Source organism: Mobula hypostoma, chromosome X2 (assembly GCF_963921235.1).
Source record: "Mobula hypostoma chromosome X2, sMobHyp1.1, whole genome shotgun sequence".
NCBI lineage: Eukaryota > Metazoa > Chordata > Chondrichthyes > Myliobatiformes > Myliobatidae > Mobula > Mobula hypostoma.
Genome location: NC_086129.1, coordinates 46,438,136 through 46,460,900, shown reverse-complemented (window position 1 = coordinate 46,460,900; position 22,765 = coordinate 46,438,136). Strand labels below are relative to the sequence as shown.

Below are 22,765 nucleotides of genomic sequence, written 5' to 3'. Positions count from 1 at the left end.
CTCAGCCCATAACCCTCCATTCCTTTCCTGTCCATATACCTATCCAATGTTTCTGTAAATGATAATATCGAACCTGCCTCTACCACTTCTACTGGAAGTTCGTTCAACACTTACTTCAAGCTCCCCTGTCCTCCCCTGATAATTGACTTATCACCATATTCATGCGAGGAAAATATGCGCTATGTGTTTAATATTAAATTCGTTAGATAAACCCTTTTAGAAATGAAATTGAGTGTATTAGCCACTATCACCTATATTCCAGTCGTGATTAACAACCCCCCCCCCCGAACAGAACCGCCAAAAACGATTTGCAGGGGAAAAAAATCGGCAGGTACACGCATGCGCACTGGTGCCTGCGCAAGGCTTCATGGTCATTGTAGTCTTTCTCGGGGTAAACACAACATTTTGACCGCTACTCTTGTCTGTTGGCAACCCTACCCCCCCCCGACCCCGGGGTCGGCCAGTCCGCAAGAATATTGTCAATATTAAACCGGTCCGCAGTGCAAAAAAGGTTGGGAACCCCTGCACTACAGCACAGAAAACAGGCTATTCGGCCCTTCTAGTCTGTGCCGAAACTTTATTCCGCTAGTCCCATTGACCTGCACCCAGTCCATAATCCTCCAGACCTCCCACATCCATGTACCCATCCAATGTATTCTTAAAAATTAGGAGTGAGCCCGCACTTACCACGTCAGATGGCAGCTTGTTCCATACTCCCACCACTCTCTGAGTGAAGAAGTTCCCCCTAATGTTCCCCCTAAACCTTTCCCCTTTCACCCTAAAGCCATGTCCTCTCGTATTTATCTTTCCTAATCTAAGTGGAAAGAGCCTATTCACATTTACTCTGTTTATACCCCTCATAATTTTGTAAACCTCCATCAAATCTCCCCTCATTCTTCTATGCTCCAAGGAATAACGTCCTAACCTGTTCAATCTTTCCCTGTAACTCAACTCCTGAAGACCCGGCAACATCCTAGTAAATCTTCTCTGTACTCTTTCAATCTTACTGATATCCTTCCTATAGTTAGGTGACCAGAACTATACACAATACTCCAAATTTGGCCTCACCAATGCCCTATACAACCTCCCCATAACATCCCAACTCCTATTCTCAATACTTTGATTTATGAATGCCTGGATACCAAAAGCCTTCTTTACAACCCTGTCTACCTGTGACGCCACTTTCAGGGAATTATGTATCTGAACTCCCAGATCTCTTTGTTCCTCCACACTCCTCAGTGCCCTACCATTTACTGTGTATGTCCTACCTTGATTTGTCCTTCCAAAATGCAACACCTCACACTTGTCTGCATTAAATTCCATCTGCCATTTTCTGGCCCATTTTTCCAGTTGGTCCAGATCCCTCAGCAAGCTTTGAAAGCCTTCCTCACTGTCCACAACACCTCCAATCTTAGTGTCATCAGCAAACTTGCTGATCCAATTTACCACATTATTATCTAGATCATTGATATAGACAACAAACAACAATGGTCCCAGCACAGATCCCTGAGGCACACCACTAGTCACAGGCCTCCAGTCTGAGAAGCAATCATCCACTACCACTCTCTGTCTTCTCCCACGTAGCCAATTTCCAATCCAGTTTACAACCTCTCCATGGATACCTAGTGTCTGAACCTTCTGAACTAACCTCCCATGTGGGACCTTGTCAAAGGCCTTACTAAAGTCCAAGTAGACAACATCCACAGCCTTTCCTTCATCTTCTTTCTTGGTAACCTCCTCAAAACTCTACAAGATTTGTTAAACATGATCTACCATGCACAAAGCCATGCTGACTATCCTTAATCAGCCCTTGTCTGTCCAAATACTTGTATATCCGATCGCTCAGAACACCTTCCAATAATTTACCTACTACTGATCTCAGGCTCACCAGCCTGTAATTACCTGGTTTACTTTTGGAGCCTTTTTTAAACAACGGAATAACATGAACTACCCTCCAATCTTCCGGCACTGCAGCCGTGGCTAAGGACATTTTAAATATTTCTGCCAGGGCCCCTGCAATTTCTACACTAGTCTCTCTGAAGGTCTGAGAAAGTATCATGTCAGGCCCGGGGGATTTATCTACCTTTATTCGCTGTAAGGCAGCAAGCACCTCCTCCTCTTTAATCTCTATATGTTCCATGACACTACTGCTTGTTTCCCTTCCTTCCATATACACTCTGCCAGTTTCCTGAGTAAATAATGATGCAAAAAAATTGTTTAAGATCTCCCCTATCTCGTGAGGCTCCACGCATTGATGACCACTCTGATCTTCTAGGGGACCAATTTTGTCCCTTACTATCCTTTTACTCTTAATATACTTGTAGAAACCCTTCGGGTTTACCTTCACATTATCTGCCAAAGCAACCTCATGTCTTCTTTTTGCCTTCCTGATTTCCTTTTTTAGTATTTTCTTACATTTTCTATACTCTTTAAGTACCTCATTTGTTTCTTGTTGCCTAAACTTGCTATACACCTCTCTCTTTTTCTTAAGCAGATCGCCAATATCCCTTGAAAACCAAGGTTCCCTGTGCCTGTTAACTTTGCCTTTAATCCTGGCAGGAACATGCAAACTCTGCACTCTCAAAATTTCACCTTTGAAGGCCTTCCACATACTGAACACATCCTTGCCAGAAAACAACTTATCCCAATCCACTCTTCCTAGATCCTTTCTCATTTCCTCAAAATTGGCCCTTCTCCAATTTAGAACCTCAACTCGAGGACCAGACCTATCCTTATCCATAATTAACTTGAAACTAATGACATTATGGTCACTGGACCCAAAATGTTCACCTACACATACTTCTGTCACCTGACCTGTCTGGTTCCCTAACAGGAGATCCTCTCTCGTTGGTACCTCTGTATATTGATTTAGAAAACTTTCCTGAACACATTTGACAAACTCCACGCCATCTAACCCTTTCACAGTGTGGGAGTCCCAGTCAATGTGTGGAAAGTTAAAATCCCCTTCTATTACAACTTTCTGTTTCTTACATCGGTCTGCTATCTCTCTACAGATTTGCTCCTCCAATTCTGTCTGACTATTGGGTGGTCTATAATACAACCCTATTAGTGTGGTCGCACCTTTCCCGTTCCTCAGCTCCACCTATATGGCCTCTGTAGACGAGCCCTCCGGGCTGTCCTGTCTACACACAGCTGTGATATTCTCCCTGACTAGTAATGCCACTCCTCCCCCTTTCATCCTTCCCTCTCTATCACATCTGAAACAACGGAACCCCAGAACATTAAGCTGCCAGTCCTGCCCCTCCTATAAACCAAGTCTCACTAATAGCAATAATGTCGTAATCTCATGTGTCAATCCACACCCTGATCTCATCTGCCTTACCTACAGTACTCCTTGCATTGAAATAGATGCACCTGAGAACATTTCTATCTCGTACAAACCTTTGATTACTGTCCATACATGCAGTCCTCGCATGACCTTTATCCTCCTCCACCTCACTATCTGCTCTAACACTCTGGATCCCCTCCCCCTGCAAATCTAGTTTAAACCCCCGTGAGCAGAACTAGCAAACCTACCCGCGAGGATGTTAGTCCCTCTCCAGTTCAGGTGCAACCCGTCCTGTCGCAACAGGTCCCACCTTCCCTGGAACAAGGCCCAATTGTTCAGAAACATGAAGCCCTCCCTCCTGCACCAACTCCTTAGCCACGTATTCAGCTGCATTATCTTCCTATTTGACAGTTACAGATTGTCAGGTATGATGTTGTAGGCATCACTGAATCATGGTTGAAATAAGATTACAGCCAGGAGCTTAATGTCTAAGGATATACGTTCTTTCAAAAGAACAGGCAAGTAGGCAGAGAGGGTGGCATGGGTCTGTTGGTAGAAAATGAAATCAAATCCTTAGAAAAAAGAGACACAGGATTGAAAGGTGTAGAATCATTGTGGGTAGAGCTGAGAAGCTGCAAAGGTAAAATGACCCTGATTGGAGTTATATACAGACCTCCAAACAGTAGCAAAAATGTGGGATGCAAATTACAATGGGAGATGGAAAATGCATGTCAAAAGGGCAACGTTATCATAGCTATGGGGAATTTCAATATGCAGGTAGATTGGGAACACCAGGTTGGTGCTGGATCCCAAGAGGATGAATTTGTAGAATGCCTATAAGATGGCTTCTTAAAGCAGCTCATGGTTAGAGCACACTAGGGGACCAGCTATACTGGATTAGTTGTTGTGCAATGAATTAAAGAGGATACCAAAAGTTTCTTCAGATACATAATGTAAAAGAGAGGCGACTGCTGGAAAACAATGCTGAAGAGGTAATAATGGGGGAGAAGGAAATGGAAAACAGACTGAATACGTATTTTGCATCAGTCTTCACTGTGGAAGACACTAGCAGTATACTGAAGGTTCAAGAGTGCCAGGGGACAGAAGTGAGTGAAGTTGCTATTACTAGGGAGAAGGTTCTTGGGAAACCTGGACCAGATGGACTACATGCCAGTGTTTTTGAAAGAGGTAGCTGAACAGATTGTAGAGGCATTAGTAATGATCTTTCAAGAATAATTAGATTCTGGAATGGTTCCAGAGGACTGGAAAATTGCAAAAGTCACTCCATTCTTTAAGAAGAGAGAAAGATAGAAGTAAGGAAGTTACGGGCCAGTTAGTCTGACCTCAGTGGTTGGGAAGATGTTGGAGTTGATTGTTAAGGGTGAGGTTTCAGGGTGCTTCACATGATAAAATAGGCTGTAGTCAGCATAAGTTTCATCAAGGGAAAACTTTGCCTGACAAATCTGTTGGAATACTTTGAGGAAATAATAAGCAGGATAGACAAAGGAGAATTGCTTGATGTTGTGTACTTGGATTTTCAGAAGGCCTTTGACAAGGTGCCATACATGAGGCTGCTTCACAAGCTGTGAGCTATTCTAGCATGGATAAAGCAGTGGCTGTTTGACAGGAGGCAAAGAGTGGGAATAAAGGGAGCCTTTTCTGGTTGGCTACTAGTGACTAGTGGAGTTCCACAGGGCTCTGTTTTGGGATTGCTTCCTATTACATTATATATCAATGATTTGGTTGAAGGAATTGACGTCTTTGTGGTCAGGTTTGCAAATGATACAAAGTTAGGTGGAGGGGCAGGTAGTATTGAGGAAGCAGAGAGGCTACAGAAAGACTTAAACAGATTAGGAGAATGGGCAAGGAAGTGGCAGATGGAATCCAGAGTCTGGAAGAGTATGGTCATGCATGTTGTAGAAGAAATGAAAGAGTTAACTATTTTCTAAATGGTGAGAAAATACAAAAATCTGAGGTGCAAAGGGACCTGTGAGTCCTTGTGCAGGATTCACTAAAGGTTAATTTGCAGGTTGAGTCTGTGGTGTGGGAAGACAAATGTGATGTTAGCATTCATTTCAAGAGGACTAGAATATAAAAGCAAGGGTGTAAAAGTAGGATATAAAAGTAGAGGGTTTAGAAGGCACTGGTGAGGCCTCATTTGGAGTATTGTGAGCAGTTTTGGGCCCTTATTAAAGAAAGGATATACTGACATTGGAGAGGGTTCAAAGGAGGTGGAATGGCTTGCCATATGAAGAGCTATTGATGGCTCTTGGCCTGTATTCACTGGAATTCATAAGAATAAGTGGGGAGGGGGGAAGGAGGATTTCATTGAATCCTATTGATTGCAGAAAGGCCTCGATAGAATAGATTTGGATGTTTTCTATAGTGGGAGAATCTAAGACCAGAGGACACAGCCTCAGAATAGAGGGACGTCCATTTAGAACGGATATGAGAAGGAATTTCTTTAGCCAGAGAGTGGTGAATTTGTGGAATTAGTTGCCGCAGGCAGCTGTGGAGGCCAAGTTGTTGGTTAATTTAAAGACAGAGGTTGATAGATTCTTGATTAAAGGATTGAGGGGATATGGGGAGATTGAGGCTGAGAGGGAAATGGATCAGCCATGATGAAATGGTGGAGCAGGCTTGATGGGCCAAATGGCCTAATTCTACTCCTATATCTTATGGTTTCATGGTCTACAATAAGGTCCAAGGCATGACAAGGTACAGTAGATTGTGAAGTCAGGAGTCCCTCTCATCATACCTGGAGACTTATTACAGCAGGATAGAAGCTGTCCTTGAGCCTGGTGGTATGTGCTATCATGTTCTTCTGTTCTATGGAAGAGGTGGGAAGGGAGAATGTCCAGGATTGGAGGGGCCTTTGATTATGCCCAGCTGCTTTACTGAATGCATATCTTTACGTTCTTGTTTCCTTTTAGGTGCAGTGATACCTCTGGGAGGTGTGCTGAAGTCTTCCAATAAGCCCATGTTTCTCGGGTACAGCTTTACAGAGCCTCTCAGTGGAAGATCTGCTCGAATTTCAGGTGCTTATGTTCAAGACACTGAAGTGATGCCTCACGCAGGAGGCTACCAGGCATTGCTCGATGGTGCCGTGCTGGTGAATGAAGCCCAGATCCTGGAAACATTGAAGGACTGTAAAGACTCTGTGACTGCACAAGGCTCCGGAGTGTCCTCCCTAAACCAGAAACAGCGAGGCACACTGAGGGAAGCACTAGGTGACTTAGTGAGGGCACGCAGAAGGTCCTGGGCACACATTATTCACACCATGCACAACTTGGAGAGACAGAGGAAGGAAGCAAAAGATCTTGCAAACAGAGGTGGTAATGTTGGTAAGATACCTAGCATAGTCGCAGGACAAAAAGAGGTCTTTCAGCTGATTGCACCTAAAGAGATTTTTAAAAAGGATTACCTTTATCTGTTACACGTACATCAAAACATCTGGTGAAATCAAGAATCCACATGGTACCAGTACGTGCTGGGGGCAGCCGACAAATTTTTCCACAATTCCGGCACCAACATAGCATGCCCACAACTCACTAACTCTAGCCTGTATGTCTTTGGAATATGGGAGGAAACCAGAGCATCCGGAGGAAAACTGCACAGTCACAGGGAGAACTTACAAACTTCTTACAGACAGCAGCAGGAATTGAACCCGGGTCACTGATCACTGGTACTGTAAAGCCTTGCACTAACCACTATGCTACCATTCTTCCTTAAAATGTAAATTCAAAACCTATAACACCCATGCTCAGAATTGAACCCAGGTCACCAAATCTTTGAGGTAGCGGCTCCTTTTTCTGTATGTCTGTGCTGCCATGTGGGATGGGTATATGATGATATTACAGGGAAAGTTCAACTTAAGCTTGGAGTCAGCATGTCAATAGCTGCACAACCTGATGGAAACCAACTTCGATCCATCTCCGGAGTTTGATGCTGTCAGCTACTCACCGAACATCTGCCATAGATCGCTCACCGCGTGACATCGGGAGGTCAGCTGGGATCTCATGTTGAGTGGCTTGCAGGTTGGGCCAGTAGGGTCAGATGAGAAGTGTTAGGAAGGTGAATCAATAGCTTGTGCACCACACAAAAATAATCCCCATCAATATTTCTCCACTTTCCAGCTACCACATTCCAATCATCCCATTCAGGGCACTCTATTCATTTACACCTTACTCTTGCAGTTGGAGTTCCTCTGCCAACAAATTCAAAACCAAAGTAAATTTATTATCAAAGTACATGTATGTCACCATATACAAACAGGGCCATTTTTCTGGTTGACTGCCGGTGACTAGTCGTGTTCCACAGGAATCTGTGTTGGGACAACTTCCTTTTACATTATATGTCAATGACTTGGATGAAGGAATTGATGGCTCTGTGGCCAAGGTGCAGATGATACGAAAATAGTTGGAGGACTGGTAGTTTTGAGGAAGTAGAGAAACTACAGAAGGACTTGGACAGATTAGGAGAATGGGCAAAGAAATAGCAGATGGAATACAGTGTTGGGAAGTGTATGGTCATGCACTTTGGTAGAAGAATTAAAAGCACAAGACTATTTTCTAAATGGAGAGAAAATACAAAAATCTGAGGTGCAAAGGGACTTAGGAGTCCTTGTGCAGAATTCCCTAAAGGTTAATTTGCAGGTTGTGTCAGTGGTGAGGAAGGCAAATATAATTTTAGCATTCATTTCAAGAGGACTAGAATATAAAAGCAAGGATGTAATGTTGAAACTTTATGAAGCACTGGAGGCCTCAGCTGGAGTATTGTGAGCAGTTTTGAGCCACTTATCTTAGAAAGGATGTGCTGAAACTGGAGAGGGTTCAAAGGAGGTTCACGAAAATGATTCCGGGATTGAATGGCTTGTCATATGAAGAGTGTCTGGTGGCTCTGGGCCTGTATTTACTGGAATTCAGAAGAATGAGGGGCAATCTCATTGAAAGTTTTTGAATGGTGGATAATAGCCTTGATAGAGTGGATGTGGAGAGGATGGTTCCTATGGTGGGAGAGTCTAAGACTTGAGGACACAACCTCAGAATGGAGATGAGGATGAATTTGAGGGTTCTGCTGAGGGAATTTGAGAAGCTAGGGACTAAATTAAAAAGCAGAACCAAAAAGGTGGTAATTTCTGGATTACTACCTGAGCCACATGCAAATTGGCACAGGGTTAAGAAGATTAGAGAGTTAAATGCATGGCTCAAGGATTGGTGTGGGAGAAGTGGGTTTGAATTCATGGAAAATTGGCACCAGTATTGAAGAAGGAGGTAGCTGTTCTTCCATTGGGACGGGCTCCACCTGAACCGTGATGGTACCTGGATCCTAGCGAATCGCATAACTAGGGCTGAGAATAGGGCTTTAAACTAAATAGTGGGGGGGGGGGGTAAAACAGATTGGAGAGGTATGGATAAAGTAAAAGAGAAAAGTGTGGATAAAGTAAAAGCAAAAGTTAAAAAAAGAGAAAAGTAAGGGTGGAGTGCAGAAAAGTCAAGTGCATAAGAGACAAAGATTAGTTGATTTTAAAACAGTGGTCCCCAACCTCCGGGCCACGGACCGATACATTGCCGCGAAGAATGCAGTGGTGCAGCGGTAGCCGGGACGCACCCAGCACATCTTTAAGAAAAAAGCCGAAATAAACAAGCTAATTAATTAGGTGCCACCCGGCACATAAATGTCGGCCCAGATCAGCAGCGATGCAATCGGCAGCTTGTTTATTTTGGCTTTTTTCTTAAAGATGTGCTGGGTGCATTCCGACTACCGCTGCACCCCTGCATTCTTTGCGGCAATGTATCGGTCTGGGGCCTGGAGGATGGGGACCGCTGTTTTAAAGGCATGACGAGTGTAAAGGCACTTTATCTGAATGCCTGTAGTATTCGTAACAAGGTCAGTGAACTTGTTGAATACACTACTTGCTGCGTGTGGTGGTGGTAGAATTGGTTGAAACAGGGCCACGACGTGAACGCTTCTACCTTGGAGTCACCCTTGACAGATGCCTCACTTTTAAGAAGCACATCAATAAGACAAAGGCAAAAGTGAGTGCACGAGACAACATTCTGAATAAGCTCACTAACACAAAATGGGGAGCAAGCTCAAAAACATTGCGAGCCAGTGCACTTGCTCTTTGCTATTCCACTGCCGAATACACCTGCCCTGCATGGGAAAGATCTACTCATGCTGAGAAGATGGATGCCGTTCTGAATGCAAGCTGCCAACTCATCACAGGTTGTTTAAAACCAACAAACACCAACAGCCTATATATTCTGGCAGGTATCGCTCCCCTGATATAAGAAGAACGGTAGCCAGCAAGAAAGAACGATTCCGTCAAACATCAGATGAGAGGCACCCTCTACATGGTCATACACCTACACCCAGCCGCCTAAAGTCAAGGAAGAGCTTCATGAACAGTGTTGTTCCATTACAATCAACCCCATCTGAAGCCCCCATCGCCTTGTGGAAAGACCGGATCGCCAGTCTCAAACAACCCCCAACGATGGAAATTCCACCGGATGGAAGCCTTCCCCCAGGAGCTAATTGCAACTGGGCAACCTGTAAGTGCCTTAACAGACTTAGGACTGGTGTAGGTCATTCAAAGGTGTCACTGAGCAAATGGGGATATACAACCAGCCCGACAACTTGTGAATGTGGAACTGAGCCACAAACCATGCAACATCTCCTGCAATGCCCATTGCTAGAGGAACCCTGTACAGTTGCAGATCTTGCCGAATTCAACAACAAGGCGCAAAAATGTGTCCGGTTCTGGCTGGGCCATGTATAGACTGTCCGTGGACACGATAAGAAGAAGAAGTGAACTTGTGACACAAATCAGTCCAAAGGTGAATGATTTAGTGGCTATTACAGAAATGTGGTTGCAGGGAGGAGAGGATTGGGAATTAAGTATCCAAGGATATCAGGTAATACGGAAGGGTTGACAGGACTGTAAGGGAGGTGGAGTATCGCTCTTAATCATCTTAATTAAAGATGAGATCAGGGCTATAGTGAGAGATGATACAAGATATAAGGAGCAGAATGTTGAATCCATCTGGGTAGAGACTAGGAATAGTAAAGGGAAAAAATCACTGTTGTGAGTTGTCTATTGGCCACTGAATAATATCATTACGGTGGCACAGACAATAAACAGAAATATCTGAGGCATGTAAGAGTGGAACAGCAGTTATCATGGGGGACTTTAACTTGTGCATAGATTGGGTGAATCAAGTTGGTCAAGGCAGTCTTGAGGAGGACTTCATAGAATGCATCCGTGATAACTTTCTCGAACAGCATGTTACTGAACCTACAAGGGAACGTGCTATCTTGGATCTGGTCCTGTGCAATCAGACAGGTAAAATTAGTGATTTTGTAGTTAGGGATCCTCTTGGAAAGAGTGATCACAGTATGACTGAGTTTCTCATACAAATGGAGGATGCAATAGTTCGATCTAAAACCAGTGTATTATGCCTAAACAATGGAGACTACAATGGGATGAGAAAGGAGTTGGATAGGATAGACTAGGAACACAGGCTATATGGTGGGACAGTTGAGAAACAGTGGAAAACTTTCAAAAAGATTTTTCGCACTGCTCAACAAAAGTAGATTCCAGTTAAAAGGAAGGACAGTAAGGGTGGGAAGGCATCAAACTAAATGCTTGTGCATACAAAGTTGCCACGAGTAGTGGGAAACTGGAAGATTGGGAAAACTTTAAAAAGCAACAAAGAACCACTAAGCGAGCAATAAAGAAAGGGAAGATAGATTATGGAAATAAACTGACACAAAATATAAAAATTGATAGTAAAGGTTTTTATAGTTATGTAAAGTGGAAAAGGGTGACCAAAGTGAATGTAGGTCTCTTGGAGGAAGCGAAGGGGGAATTGATATTGGGTAATGAGGAAATGGCCAAGGCTTTGAATGACTATTTTGTGTCGGTCTTCACAGTGGAGGACTCATCTAATATGCCGAGGAGAGATATTATGGACGCGATGGGAGGTGAGGAGCTCAATACAATAACTATCACTGAAGAGGTAGTGCTGAGCAAACTTGCAGGCCTGAAGATAGACAAATCCCCTGATCCTGATGGAATGCATCCCAGGGGTACTGAAAGAAATGGCAGAGGTTATGGTAAAGGCTTTGCTGATAATTTACCATAATTCTCTGGACTCTGGGCAGGTCCCAGCAGATTGGAAGACAGCGAATGTCACACCACTGTTCCAAAACAGATGTACGCAAAAGACAGGTAACTATAGGCCAGTTGGTTTAACATCTTTAGTTGGGAAAATGTTTGAAGCTATCATGAAAGAAGAAATAGCGAGACATCTGGAAAGAAATGGATCCATCAGGCAGACACAGCATGGATTCAGCAAAGGCAGGTCCTGTCTGACAAACTTACTGGAGTTCTTTGAGGATATAACGAGCGCAGTGGATAGAGGGGAACAGATGGATGTTATTTACTTGGATTTCGATAAGGTGCCACATAAAAGACTTATCCATAAGATAAGGATGCATAGAGTTGGGGGTGATGTATTAGCATGGATAGAGGATTGGTTAACTGATAGAAAGCAGAGAGTTGGGATACATGGGTGATTCTCTGGTTGGCAATCAGTAGTGAGTGGTGTGTCACAGGGGTTGGGGTTGGGCCTGCAACTGTTCATGATATACATTAATGATCTGGAGGAGGGGGCCGAGTGTAGTGTATCTAAGTTTGCTGATGACACTAAATTGAGTGGAAAGCCAAATTGTACAGAGGATATGGACAGTCTGCAGAGAAATATAGATAGGTTGTGAGTGGGCACGGGTCTGGCAGATGGAGTACAATGTTGGTAAATGTGAGGTGATCCACTTTGGAAGGAATAATAGAAGAGCAGATTATTATTTAAATGGTGAAAGATTGCAGCATGCAGTTGTGCAGAGGGACTTGGGAGTGCTTGTTCATGAATCACAAAAAGTTGGCTTGCAGGTACAACAGGTTATAAAGAAAGCAAACGGAATGTTGGCTTTCATTGCTAGAGGGATTGAATTCAAGAGCAGGGAAGTCGTGCTGCAACTATACAGGGTATTGGTGAGGCCACACCTGGAGTACTGTGTGCGGTTCTGATCTCCATACTTGAGGAAGGATACACTGGCTTTGGAGGCAGTGCAGAGGAGGTTCACCAGGTTGATTCTAGAGATGAGGGGATTAGACTAAGAGTAGAGATTGAGTCGCCTGGGACTGTACTCACTGGAATTCACAAGAATGATAGGAGATCTTGTAGAAACATATAAAATTATGAAAGGGACAGATAAGATAGAGGCAGGAAAGTTGTTTCCACCGGTAAGTAAGACAAGAACGAGGGGACATAGTCTCAAGATTCGGGGGAGTAAATTTAGGATGAAGATGAGGAGCAACTACTTTCCTCAGAGAGTGGTGAATCTGTGGAATTCTCTGCCCAATGAAGCAGTGGAGGTTTCCTCAGTAAATATATTAAGACAAGATTGGATAGATTTTTGCATAGTAGGGGAATTATGGGGGAAAAGCAGGTAGGTGAAAATGAGTTCATGTCCAGGTCAGCCATGATCTTATTGATTAGTGGAGCAGGCTCAATGGGCCAGATGGCCTCCTCCTGCTCCTATTTCTTATGTTCTTATGAATTTTTTTTAACCAGAGAGTGCCTAATCTGTGAAATTCTTTGCCACTGGCACCTGTGGAGGCCAAGTCTTTCTGTATATTTAAGGCAGAGGTTGATAGATTCTTGATTGGTCATGGCATGAAGGGATATGGGGAAAAGGTAGGAGATTGCGGCTGAGAGGGAAAATAGATCAACCATGATGAAAAGGCCTAATTCTGCTCCTATTTCTTATGGTCTTATGGTCTTTATTAGTGCTTGTTAATGCAAATATTCAATCAACTAATCACGTGGCAGCAACCCAATGCATGAAAGCATGCAGACATGGTCAAGACATTAATTTGTTGTTCAGACCAAACCATTAGAATGGGGAAGAAATGTGATCTAAGTGACTTCGACTGTGGAATTGTTGATGTCATTCAGGGTAGTTTGAGTATCTCAGAAACTGCTGATCTCCTAGGATTTTCACTCACATCAGTCTCTAGAGTTTACAGAGAATGGTGTGGAAAACAAAAAAAAAAATTCCAGTGAGCAGCAGTTCTGTGGGTGAAAACACCTTGTTAATGAGAGAGGTCAGAGGGGAATGGCCAGACTGGTTCAAGCTGACAGGAAGGTGACAGTAACCAATTAGCCGTGCATTATACAGGATATATCTCATAAAGTAGCCACTGAGTGTATACTACCTTGAGATTTTTTGCAGGCATTTATAGAAAAATTAAGAAATGCAATAGATCTCATGAAAAACTGCACGTAAACAAAGACTGACAAACAATCAATGTGCAAAAGGAGACAAATTTTGAACAGCAAAATAAAAAAAATAATACAGCGAACATGAGTTGTCAAGTCCTTGAAAGTGAGTCTACAGGTTGTGGAATCAGTTCAGTGTTGAGGTGAGTGAAGTTATCTATTGTGGTTCAAGTGTGATAAATACACTGGATATTCAAGCAGTTGGGTGGAGCGGAAGTTGTATCAGATGGGTCTGGTTTCCCCGCGTGACTGATTTAGCCCACCTCCTCAGATGCTCACCTCCAACCTCCCACTCTCGAGTGAGAGGATAATGGCAGCACTTGAAAATTGCACTGCTCTGTGAGATGGAGTTGGGTTTCCCATTTGGTGGTGTCATACTTCTACTTCAATTAAAAGTTGATCTGACATTTATTCTGCTGCTGCTCTCAGTCCATCTTCAGTCAGCAGTAGAAACTCTTCTCACTACTACCATCGGGAAGGAGGTACAGGAGCCTTTGGCTCAGGAATAGATATTACCCTTCAACCATCAAGCTCCTGAACCAGTGTGGATAACTTCACTCACCTCAACACTGAACTGATTCCACAACCAATGGGCTCATGTTCTCAGTATGATTTATTTATTTAGGTTTTACGTGTTTTTATTTGCACAGTTTGTCTTCTTTAGCACATTGGTTGTTTGTCAGTTTGCTTATGTATAGTTTTTCCTTGATTCTGTTGTATTGCTTTGTTTTCTGATGAATGCCAGCAAGAAAATGAATCTGAAGGATGACATATAAGTACTTTGATGATAAATACACTTTGAACAGCTGATGGTGAGGAAGATCATGATATCAATACTGATTATGACACAGAATGGCAGGCCGATACTTCCGATCTTCATGTGAGCATTGATGTATATGTGGGATTGGTGACTGGTTACACTGGAAAGAGCATTGAGGATGTTACCGTGATTAAACACTACACTGCCAGGACAAACCAGAAACCATTGGGGAGTGCAGATCTTCGTGCACTGCTTAGGGATCAGAACGTTGCCTTCAGATCAGGGGACAGGGCGACTCCAAGGTTAGCAAGAGCCGCGCTCACCAGTGCCTTCAGGAAGGCAAAGTGTGAGAGTGCACAGAAAACTCACAGACATCTTTGTGACAGCAGGGACACGCAGCGCGTCTGGCAAGGTATACAAACCACAACCGGTTTCCAGTCCACCCCGTACATCAACAACAGCGACGACTCCCATCCTGATAAGCTGAATGCTTTCTAAACACAATTTCATCAATGGAATGATGTGTCACCATTGAGGAAAGCCCCCTCTCCCCTGAGGAATGAGGCCAGGAGGACCCTAGCCAGGGTAAACCCACACAAAGCTGCTGAGGCGGACAACATGCCTAGTCAGGTGCTGAGGGACTGTGTGGATCAGCTAACAGAGGTCTCATTCAGTATCTCTCCGAAACAGTCCACTCTCCCTGCAGGCTTCAAGGCAGCACCCATCATTCCCGTGCCCAAGAGAGCAACAATAATTGGTTGAAATGATTATCGCCCAGTAGCACGGACTTCAACAATGGTGAAGTGCTTTGAGCATGTTTGGTACTGGATCATATAAAATCCCACCTTCCAGCTACATTGGACACTTTCCAGTTTGCCTACCGCTCAAACTGGTCCACTCATGATGCCATAGCCTCGGCCATCTACTCCGTCCTGTCCCACCCAGAAAACTATGCCTCATACACCAGGGTGCTGTTCGTCAATGTCAGCTTGGCATTTAACATGCTCATCCCTCAGAAGCTGCTGGGTAAACTGTCCTCATTGGGACTCAACAGCCCTCTGCATAACTGGAGCTTGGGACTTCTTGACAGGAAGAGCCAGTCAGTCAGAGTTGGCAGCAACATCTCAAGATCCATCACGTTGAGCACTGGTGCCCCCACCCCCCCAGGGCTGTGTGCTCAGTCTGCTGCTGACTCACAACTGCACTGCCAGACTCAGCTCAAACCACATCAGGTTTGCTGCTGATACTCCAGTGGTTGGCCTCATCAGCAACAATGATTAGCCGGCAAGTTTGTACATTCCTTCCTGTGTGGCATGGTTTCCTCCGACAGTCCAAAGACGTATCGGTTAGTAGGTTAATTGTTCATTGTAAATCGTCCCATGATTAGGGCAGGGTTAAATCGGTGGGTTGCTGGGTGGTGTGGCTCAAAGGGTCAGAAGAGCCTGTTCTGCATTATCTCTAAATAAAATACAAGAGATTCCCATCCATTTCAGTTTGTCTTCCCGGCCTCATTCTGTCACGTTGATCCAATGGCTACCTCTGCAGTCATGATGAGGCCGTGGAGGAAAAACACCTCATATTCAGTCTGGGTAGCCTCCAATCTGAACATCAAGTAATTTCTCCACCCATCTCTCTTTTTCCATTCCCCATTCCAGCTCCCTTCTGACTTGCCTATCACCTTGTTCTGTGCCCCTCCTCCTTCCCTTTCTCCTGTGGTCCACTGTCCTTTCCCATCATGTTCATTCTTCTTCAACTCTACCTTTTCCAACTATCACCTCCCAGCTTCTTACTTCATCCACCCACCTCACCCTCTCACCTGCTTTCATCTATCACCTGCCAGCTTGCACCTCTCCACCTCACCCCCCACCTTCCTTTCCAGACCTGGTAAAGGGTCTGGGCCCAAAACATCCCTTCCATAGATGCTGCCTGACCTGCTGAGTTCCTCCAGCATGTTGTATGGTGTGTTAGTTAGAATATTTAGGCATTTAATTACCTGTGTAATTAGTTTGGACAATATCATGGGCTGAAGAGCCAGTTCCTATGCCGTGCTGTTCTGTGTCTTTGGAATGTGGGAGGACACCAGAGCACCTGGGGAAACCCACCTGGACACAGGGAAACTATAGAACAGTCAACATCAGAGGTCAGGACTGACCAGGAAACTTGGCGATGTGAGCCAAGACATCTTCTCACATAAGACAATAAGACATCTTCACTGTCCCCTGTGTTCTCTCAATCTGCAAGAGATTAGACACAGGTACAGCGTTGAGCAAGTTTATAATGGACAAGCGTAGTTACCTTTACTGATATCTTTAATCCTCCCATAGGAATGATACCATTTGCTGCCACGGATTTGTTGTTTCCTGCTGTTGTCGGGATGTATATTCCTGATCCTGGAGGCTCTGGACTAGAAGTGCCAATTTTAGGGGTGGAATATGACTCAGACACTGGCCGGCTAATCCCACTTGCTGGGACCATGGAGGATTCTGACGGAAGAGGTACTTTCTGCTTAAACTCCACAAAATATCTTATAGTTGACAAATTTCTCTTTCATTTCAAGATTCAAGTTTATAACATTCAGTTAGATCATGGTTGATCCAATGTTGGCAGCAGTTTTCCTGCCTTGTCTCAGGATATCTTTACAATAAATGTCCCCGTATCTCCACCCTGACCTTACCTCCCCAAGCCTCGGGAGTAGAAAATGCCAAAGGTTTACAGCACTCTGAGAGAAGAAATTCCTCATAATGTCAAGCATATTTTGTAACATAGAGCTATTCCTTTCCCTCCCCCACCCACATATACAGATGTAACTGTAAAATAAAGTTAATTACATCTGAAATAAAAGTGATTCATTGTAATACGTCTGAAAAATATGGATTAAACTTCCATGTAGAATCTTGCTAAAGGAGGAATATTTGAGTTTCTAACCAATCTTGTTTTCTGTTTAGATACAGTGAGTATGTAAGAACACTGAAAACAGCAGCAAAGTATCAGCTAGTCAGCCACTTAAATCTACTCGCTCTTTTGTTCAATTAGACCATGGCTGATCCAATCTTGGTATTAGTTTTCCTGTTCTCTCCCAGTACCGCTTTACACCTAAATGCCTATTTATCTCCATTCTGACCGTATCTCCACACACCTCTGGAGTAGAGAATGCTGAAGGGTTGCAGCACTCTGAGAGAAGTTCAAAGTTCAAAGTACATTTATTATCAAAGTATGTATACTATCTACAACATGAGATTTGTCTCCTTCCGGGCAGCCACAAAACAAAGAAACCCAATAGAACCCATTAAAAATAGAAGACCATCAAACACCCAATGCAAAAACAAATCATGCAAACGATAAAAGTAAGCCAATAACATTCAGAACTGAAGCTCACGAAACTGAGTCAGCAGTGACGAAGCTGGTCACAGCCGGTCCAGGAGCCTGTTAGTTACAGGCCACAGTCTCAGTTCAGCACAGAGACAAGTGAGTCGAATTGGCCCGTCCCTCAACTCCGGCCTTGACACCCTGACCTTTACGATCTTAAGTCAGCCAAAAGTCGGATTGTTCCTCGCTCTTGGGTTGCAGGTACAAATACCAACGCATTAATACACTGTACTAACAACAAAGAACGAATTTCTATCTGCTCTGTTTTTATGATGTTGGAGTCATTGTGCCATCACATCTTTTTCTAGGAATTTCACAATTATGGAATCTTTATTCCATGAATTTTCCTTTCCGATTGGGACTTTAAAACAAAACTGTATGTAGGAGCCATGCACCCGTTCTCCATCTGCGTTGTATTCAGTGTTGCGTGTTTATTATGTGTAGTATGGTAACTGGTCACGAGTACGGGTGCGGTAAAAGCATGGGAAATCATTCACGTCTTCGTGCTTTGTTCGTGGCAGTTTGTAGCTGGAGGCTGACAGATAGCATATCTTTTGTTGACTGCTCAATTGTGCTTAGTTTTTCTTAAGTTTCATTGTTTCAAGATTGTACATTTGCTAATTGCTAATAAAGGATCAAATACATATCTTCGACTTTGGAACAATCATTATTGGAGCTGGGGGCGCATCATACAAGTATAACCAATCTGTAGAGTCGCCAGCAGCGGCAATTGGTTTGGTTAGAATTGGCCGTTGCATTGTACTTTCAATAAGTACTTGATCTTCACTCCTCTTCTATTTCCTTCCAAACCTTTGCAGCCTCGGTGACAGCCGCTTACAATGTGGATTTTTCAAGAAGTATACCAGACATATTTCATCTGCTCTGTTTGTTTGAGCTCTCGTGTTTTTTCCTGTTTTCCAGGGCTGATACCAATTGCTCTTGGTGCCAGAGGCATTGACCCCATCACCGGTGAAACTGGCCCGGTTGTAGGAGCCCGTTTAGATGCACGGACAAAGATTGTGCTGCCAGTCATACAGGGATCAAGAGGCATCATGAGGCGAAAGCTGGATGGAGAAATGGTAATATACTTGGGAACACACAAGATATTGGAGGGACTCAGCAGGTCAGGCAGCATTTATAGAGAGGAATAAACATTTGACGTTTTTGGGTCAAGACCCTTCATCAGGAATGGAAAGCAAGGAAGCAGAAGCCAGAATAAGAAGATGGCGGGAGGGGAAGGAGTACGTTGATAGGTGAGACCTAATGAGGGGAAAGGTGATGAAGTGCGAAGCTGTGAAGGGATGGGTGGAAGAGATAAAGGGCTGAAGAAGAAGGAATATGACAGGCTAGGACAGTGAACTATGGAGAAAGAAAAGGAAGAGAGAAACCAGGAAGAGGTGATTGGTCGGTGAGAAGAGAAAGGATGAGGAGGTAACTAGATACATATTGGTTGTTTTTAAAACCATTTCAGAGGTCTATCACACACTGCTGAAGGTAGTCACAATTTAAGTTGTATAATAGCTCAGTGCTTCAGGGTGATGGTTCCATGTGTATCTGTTTAGGTCAAAACCCTGGATGAAGAACTCCACTGTAGGCGTGAACACTGGCATCATCAGCAACAGAAGGAAGAAGCCCTTTTCATTGCTTTGAAAGATTTACTGCAGGAGGTCACTGACACCAAAACTGATTGCAGATTCACAAAGGTACAGTATTGTGATAAACAGGTCTTTAATGATGGAGTCTAGAATCATTGGTTTATTTTTGCATGAATATGTTTTATTACCTGATTAAAAGGAACAGTATTGTGATGCAAGGATCATTTTGTATATCTCTTTAATGTTGGAGTCAAGAAACATAGGTTTATTTAGCTTGCATAGGTTTAATTACATACTTTAAAGGTCAGACCCAGAACTGCATGATGGTTGGTTGGGTTTAAATCTGTTCAGGTAATTCTGAGAAGGCTTCAGGCCTTTAGTGAGTTGAATAATTCACTGTGATTATCACATGAGAAATATTTCTCCCTGTCCCCATGGTCCTGAACAATCATAAAGGTTCACATCCATATCTGGAAAATTGAGTTGATAATCAGTACCTTATCAATAGCAAACAACAGGAATTCTGCAGATGCTGGAAATTCAAGCAACATACATCAAAGTTGCTGGTGAACGCAGCAGGCCAAGCAGCATCTATAGAAAGAGGTGCAGTCGACATTTCAGGCCGAGACCCTTCGTCAGGACTAACTGAAGGAAGAGTGAGTAAAGGATTTGAAAGTTGGAGGGGGAGGGGGAGATCCAAAATGATAGGAGAAGACAGGAGGGGGAGGGATAGAGCCGAGAGCTGGACAGGTGATAGGCAAAAGGGGATACGAGAGGATCATGGGACAGGAGGTCCGGGAAGAAAGACAAGGGGGGGGGTGACCCAGAGGATGGGCAAGAGGTATATTCAGAGGGACAGAGGGAGAAAAAGGAGAGTGAGAGAAAGAATGTGTGCATAAAAATGAGTAACAGATGGGGTACGAGGGAGAGGTGGGGCCTTAGCGGAAGTTAGAGAAGTCGATGTTCATGCCATCAGGTTGGAGGCTACCCAGACGGAATATAAGGTGTTGTTCCTCCAACCTGAGTGTGGCTTCATCTCCACAGTAGAGGAGGCCGTGGACAGACATGTCAGAATGGGAATGGGATGTGGAATTAAAATGTGTGGCCACTGGGAGATCCTGCTTTCTCTGGCGGACAGAGAGTAGATGTTCAGCAAAGCGGTCTCCCAGTCTGCGTCGGGTCTCACCAATATATAAAAGGCCACATCGGGAGCACCGGACGCAGTATATCACCCCAGTCGACTCACAGGTGAAGTGATGCCTCACCTGGAAGGACTGTTTGGGGCCCTGAATGGTGGTAAGGGAGGAAGTAGCTCCCTACGTAGCTGTCTTGTCCATTCGTTCCCCCCCATCCCTCCCCACTGATCTCCCTCCTGGCACTAATCCTTGTAAGCGGAACAAGTGCTACACATGCCCTTACACTTCCTCCCTTACCACCATTCAGGGCCCCAGACAGTTCTTCCAGGTGAGGCAACACTTCACCCAGGAGTTGGCTGGGGTGATATACTGCGTCCGGTGCTCCTGATGTGGCCTTTTATATATTGGCGAGACCCGATGCAGACTGGGAGATTGTTTTGCTGAACACCTACGCTCTGTCCGCCAGAGAAAGCAGGATCTCCCAGTGGCCACACATTTTAGTTCCACATCCCATTCCCATTCTGACATGTCTGTCCACGGCCTCCTCTACTGTGGAGATGAAGCCACACTCAGGTTGGAGGAACAACACCTTATATTCCGTCTGGGTAGCCTCCAACCTGATGGCATGAACATCGACTTCTCTAACTTCCGCTAAGGCCCCACCTCCCCCTCGTACTCCATCTGTTACTCATTTTTATGCACACATTCTTTCTCTCACTCTCCTTTTTCTCCTTCTGTCCCTCTGAATATACCTCTTGCCCATCCTCTGGGTCACCCCCCCCCTGTCTTTCTTCCTGGACCTCCTGTCCCATGATCCTCTCGTATCCCCTTTTGCCTATCACTTGTCCAGCTCTTGGCTCCATCCCTCCCCCTCCTGTCTTCTCCTGTCCTTTTGGATCTCCCCCTCCCCCTCCAACTTTCAAATCTCTTACTCACTCTTCCTTCAGTTAGTTCTGACGAAGGGTCTCGGCCTGAAACGTCGACTGTACCTCTTCCTATAGATGCTGCTTAGCCTACTGCGTTCACCAGCAACTTTGATGTATGTTACCTTATCAATAGCTCTAGTTTTCCTTATTGAGGAATCTAGAACACTGCAGCACAGAACAGGCCCTTCAGTCCACCATGTTGTGCTGACCTTATAAGCTGTGCTCAGCTCAATCTAACCTTTCCTTCCTGCATAGCCTTCCATTTTCCTATCATCCATGTGCCTGCAAGTTTCTTAACTTTGCCTAATGTATATATTATTCAATAGTTATTAATTATTGAACAAGCATTTTACTTCAATAAGATTTTGAATTAGTCCTTTAGCTACTCTCTTTATATTTAATTGTTATTCAGGTATAGGTTTGCAAGATTACAGTATCCTTTCTGAACTTTGAGACCTGAGCCTTTGCCTTTATGATCATTGTGTCTCCAGTTCTGTTAATGATGATCGACCATGCAGATCTGAACCTTTTCACTTGATTATCTTCAGGTTGAGGATAAGGTGAGAGCTGTTGGTGAAAAGATCATCCTTTTACAAGACTGTGCCCAGAGTGAAGCACAGCGCAGGCACATGGAGGAATCTAACTTAGCATCCTTGATGCCAACTGACGTCATTGTTTTGTTGTCAAAAGGTAATTCCATGTCCAAAGGCTAACTCCTTCACTATTTTCCAAACACAAGTGTGTTGAAGTTAAGGAGCACTGGACTTTTGTTTCTCCTTTCTTGTCTATACTTAACAGGCAGGTAAGGCAGTGAACTGTAGGATGTTTGAACAGGTCACAGTCCAAATTCTGCCTGTCTTCTCAACTGGTGGTCGGATAAGTGTTTGGCCTCCATCTCCAAAGATAATAGTTGCATCACTTCCAGGGCGATGTGGACTTAACCACGTCGGTTGGCAACTGCCCCAAATGGCAGTTGCCTTCTGTACAAGTATACACCACCTCATAACTGCCATCTCAAGGCTTCACATCACTGAATTAGCCATGTATATTACAAAGAACGAGCGCGCCAGCACCGATCCTTGTGGGACACCATTAGTTGCAGTTGCTCTACCACCACCCTCTGTCTCCAATTGCCAAACCAATTTTGCCCAAGGTTCCACGAGCCCAAACCTTTGAACTGTTGTTCCATGTGGGACTTAGTCAAAGGTTTTACTAATGTCACATACTGCATATTGTCCTCCCCTCATCAATATATCATGTTACCTCTTCAATCAATTTGGTCAGATTGGTCAGACATGACCTAGATTTGATGAACCCTTTCAGGTATCCTCCCTCAATACTGAAGTA

The 22,765-nt window shown here is 44.2% G+C and overlaps 1 protein-coding gene across 1 annotated transcript in view; it reads left to right on the top strand.

Annotated features, from left to right (window-relative positions):
• LOC134340887 (uncharacterized) overlaps positions 1 to 22,765 on the top strand; it is an 87,293-nt gene that overhangs the window by 31,685 nt on the left and 32,843 nt on the right. Inside the window, exons 12-16 of the mRNA XM_063038460.1 lie at positions 6,223 to 6,633; positions 16,720 to 16,890; positions 18,683 to 18,840; positions 19,324 to 19,464; positions 21,967 to 22,108. Of these exons, the coding sequence (XP_062894530.1) occupies positions 6,223 to 6,633; positions 16,720 to 16,890; positions 18,683 to 18,840; positions 19,324 to 19,464; positions 21,967 to 22,108 (1,023 nt within the window). The remainder of the gene's footprint in view (positions 1 to 6,222; positions 6,634 to 16,719; positions 16,891 to 18,682; positions 18,841 to 19,323; positions 19,465 to 21,966; positions 22,109 to 22,765) is intronic.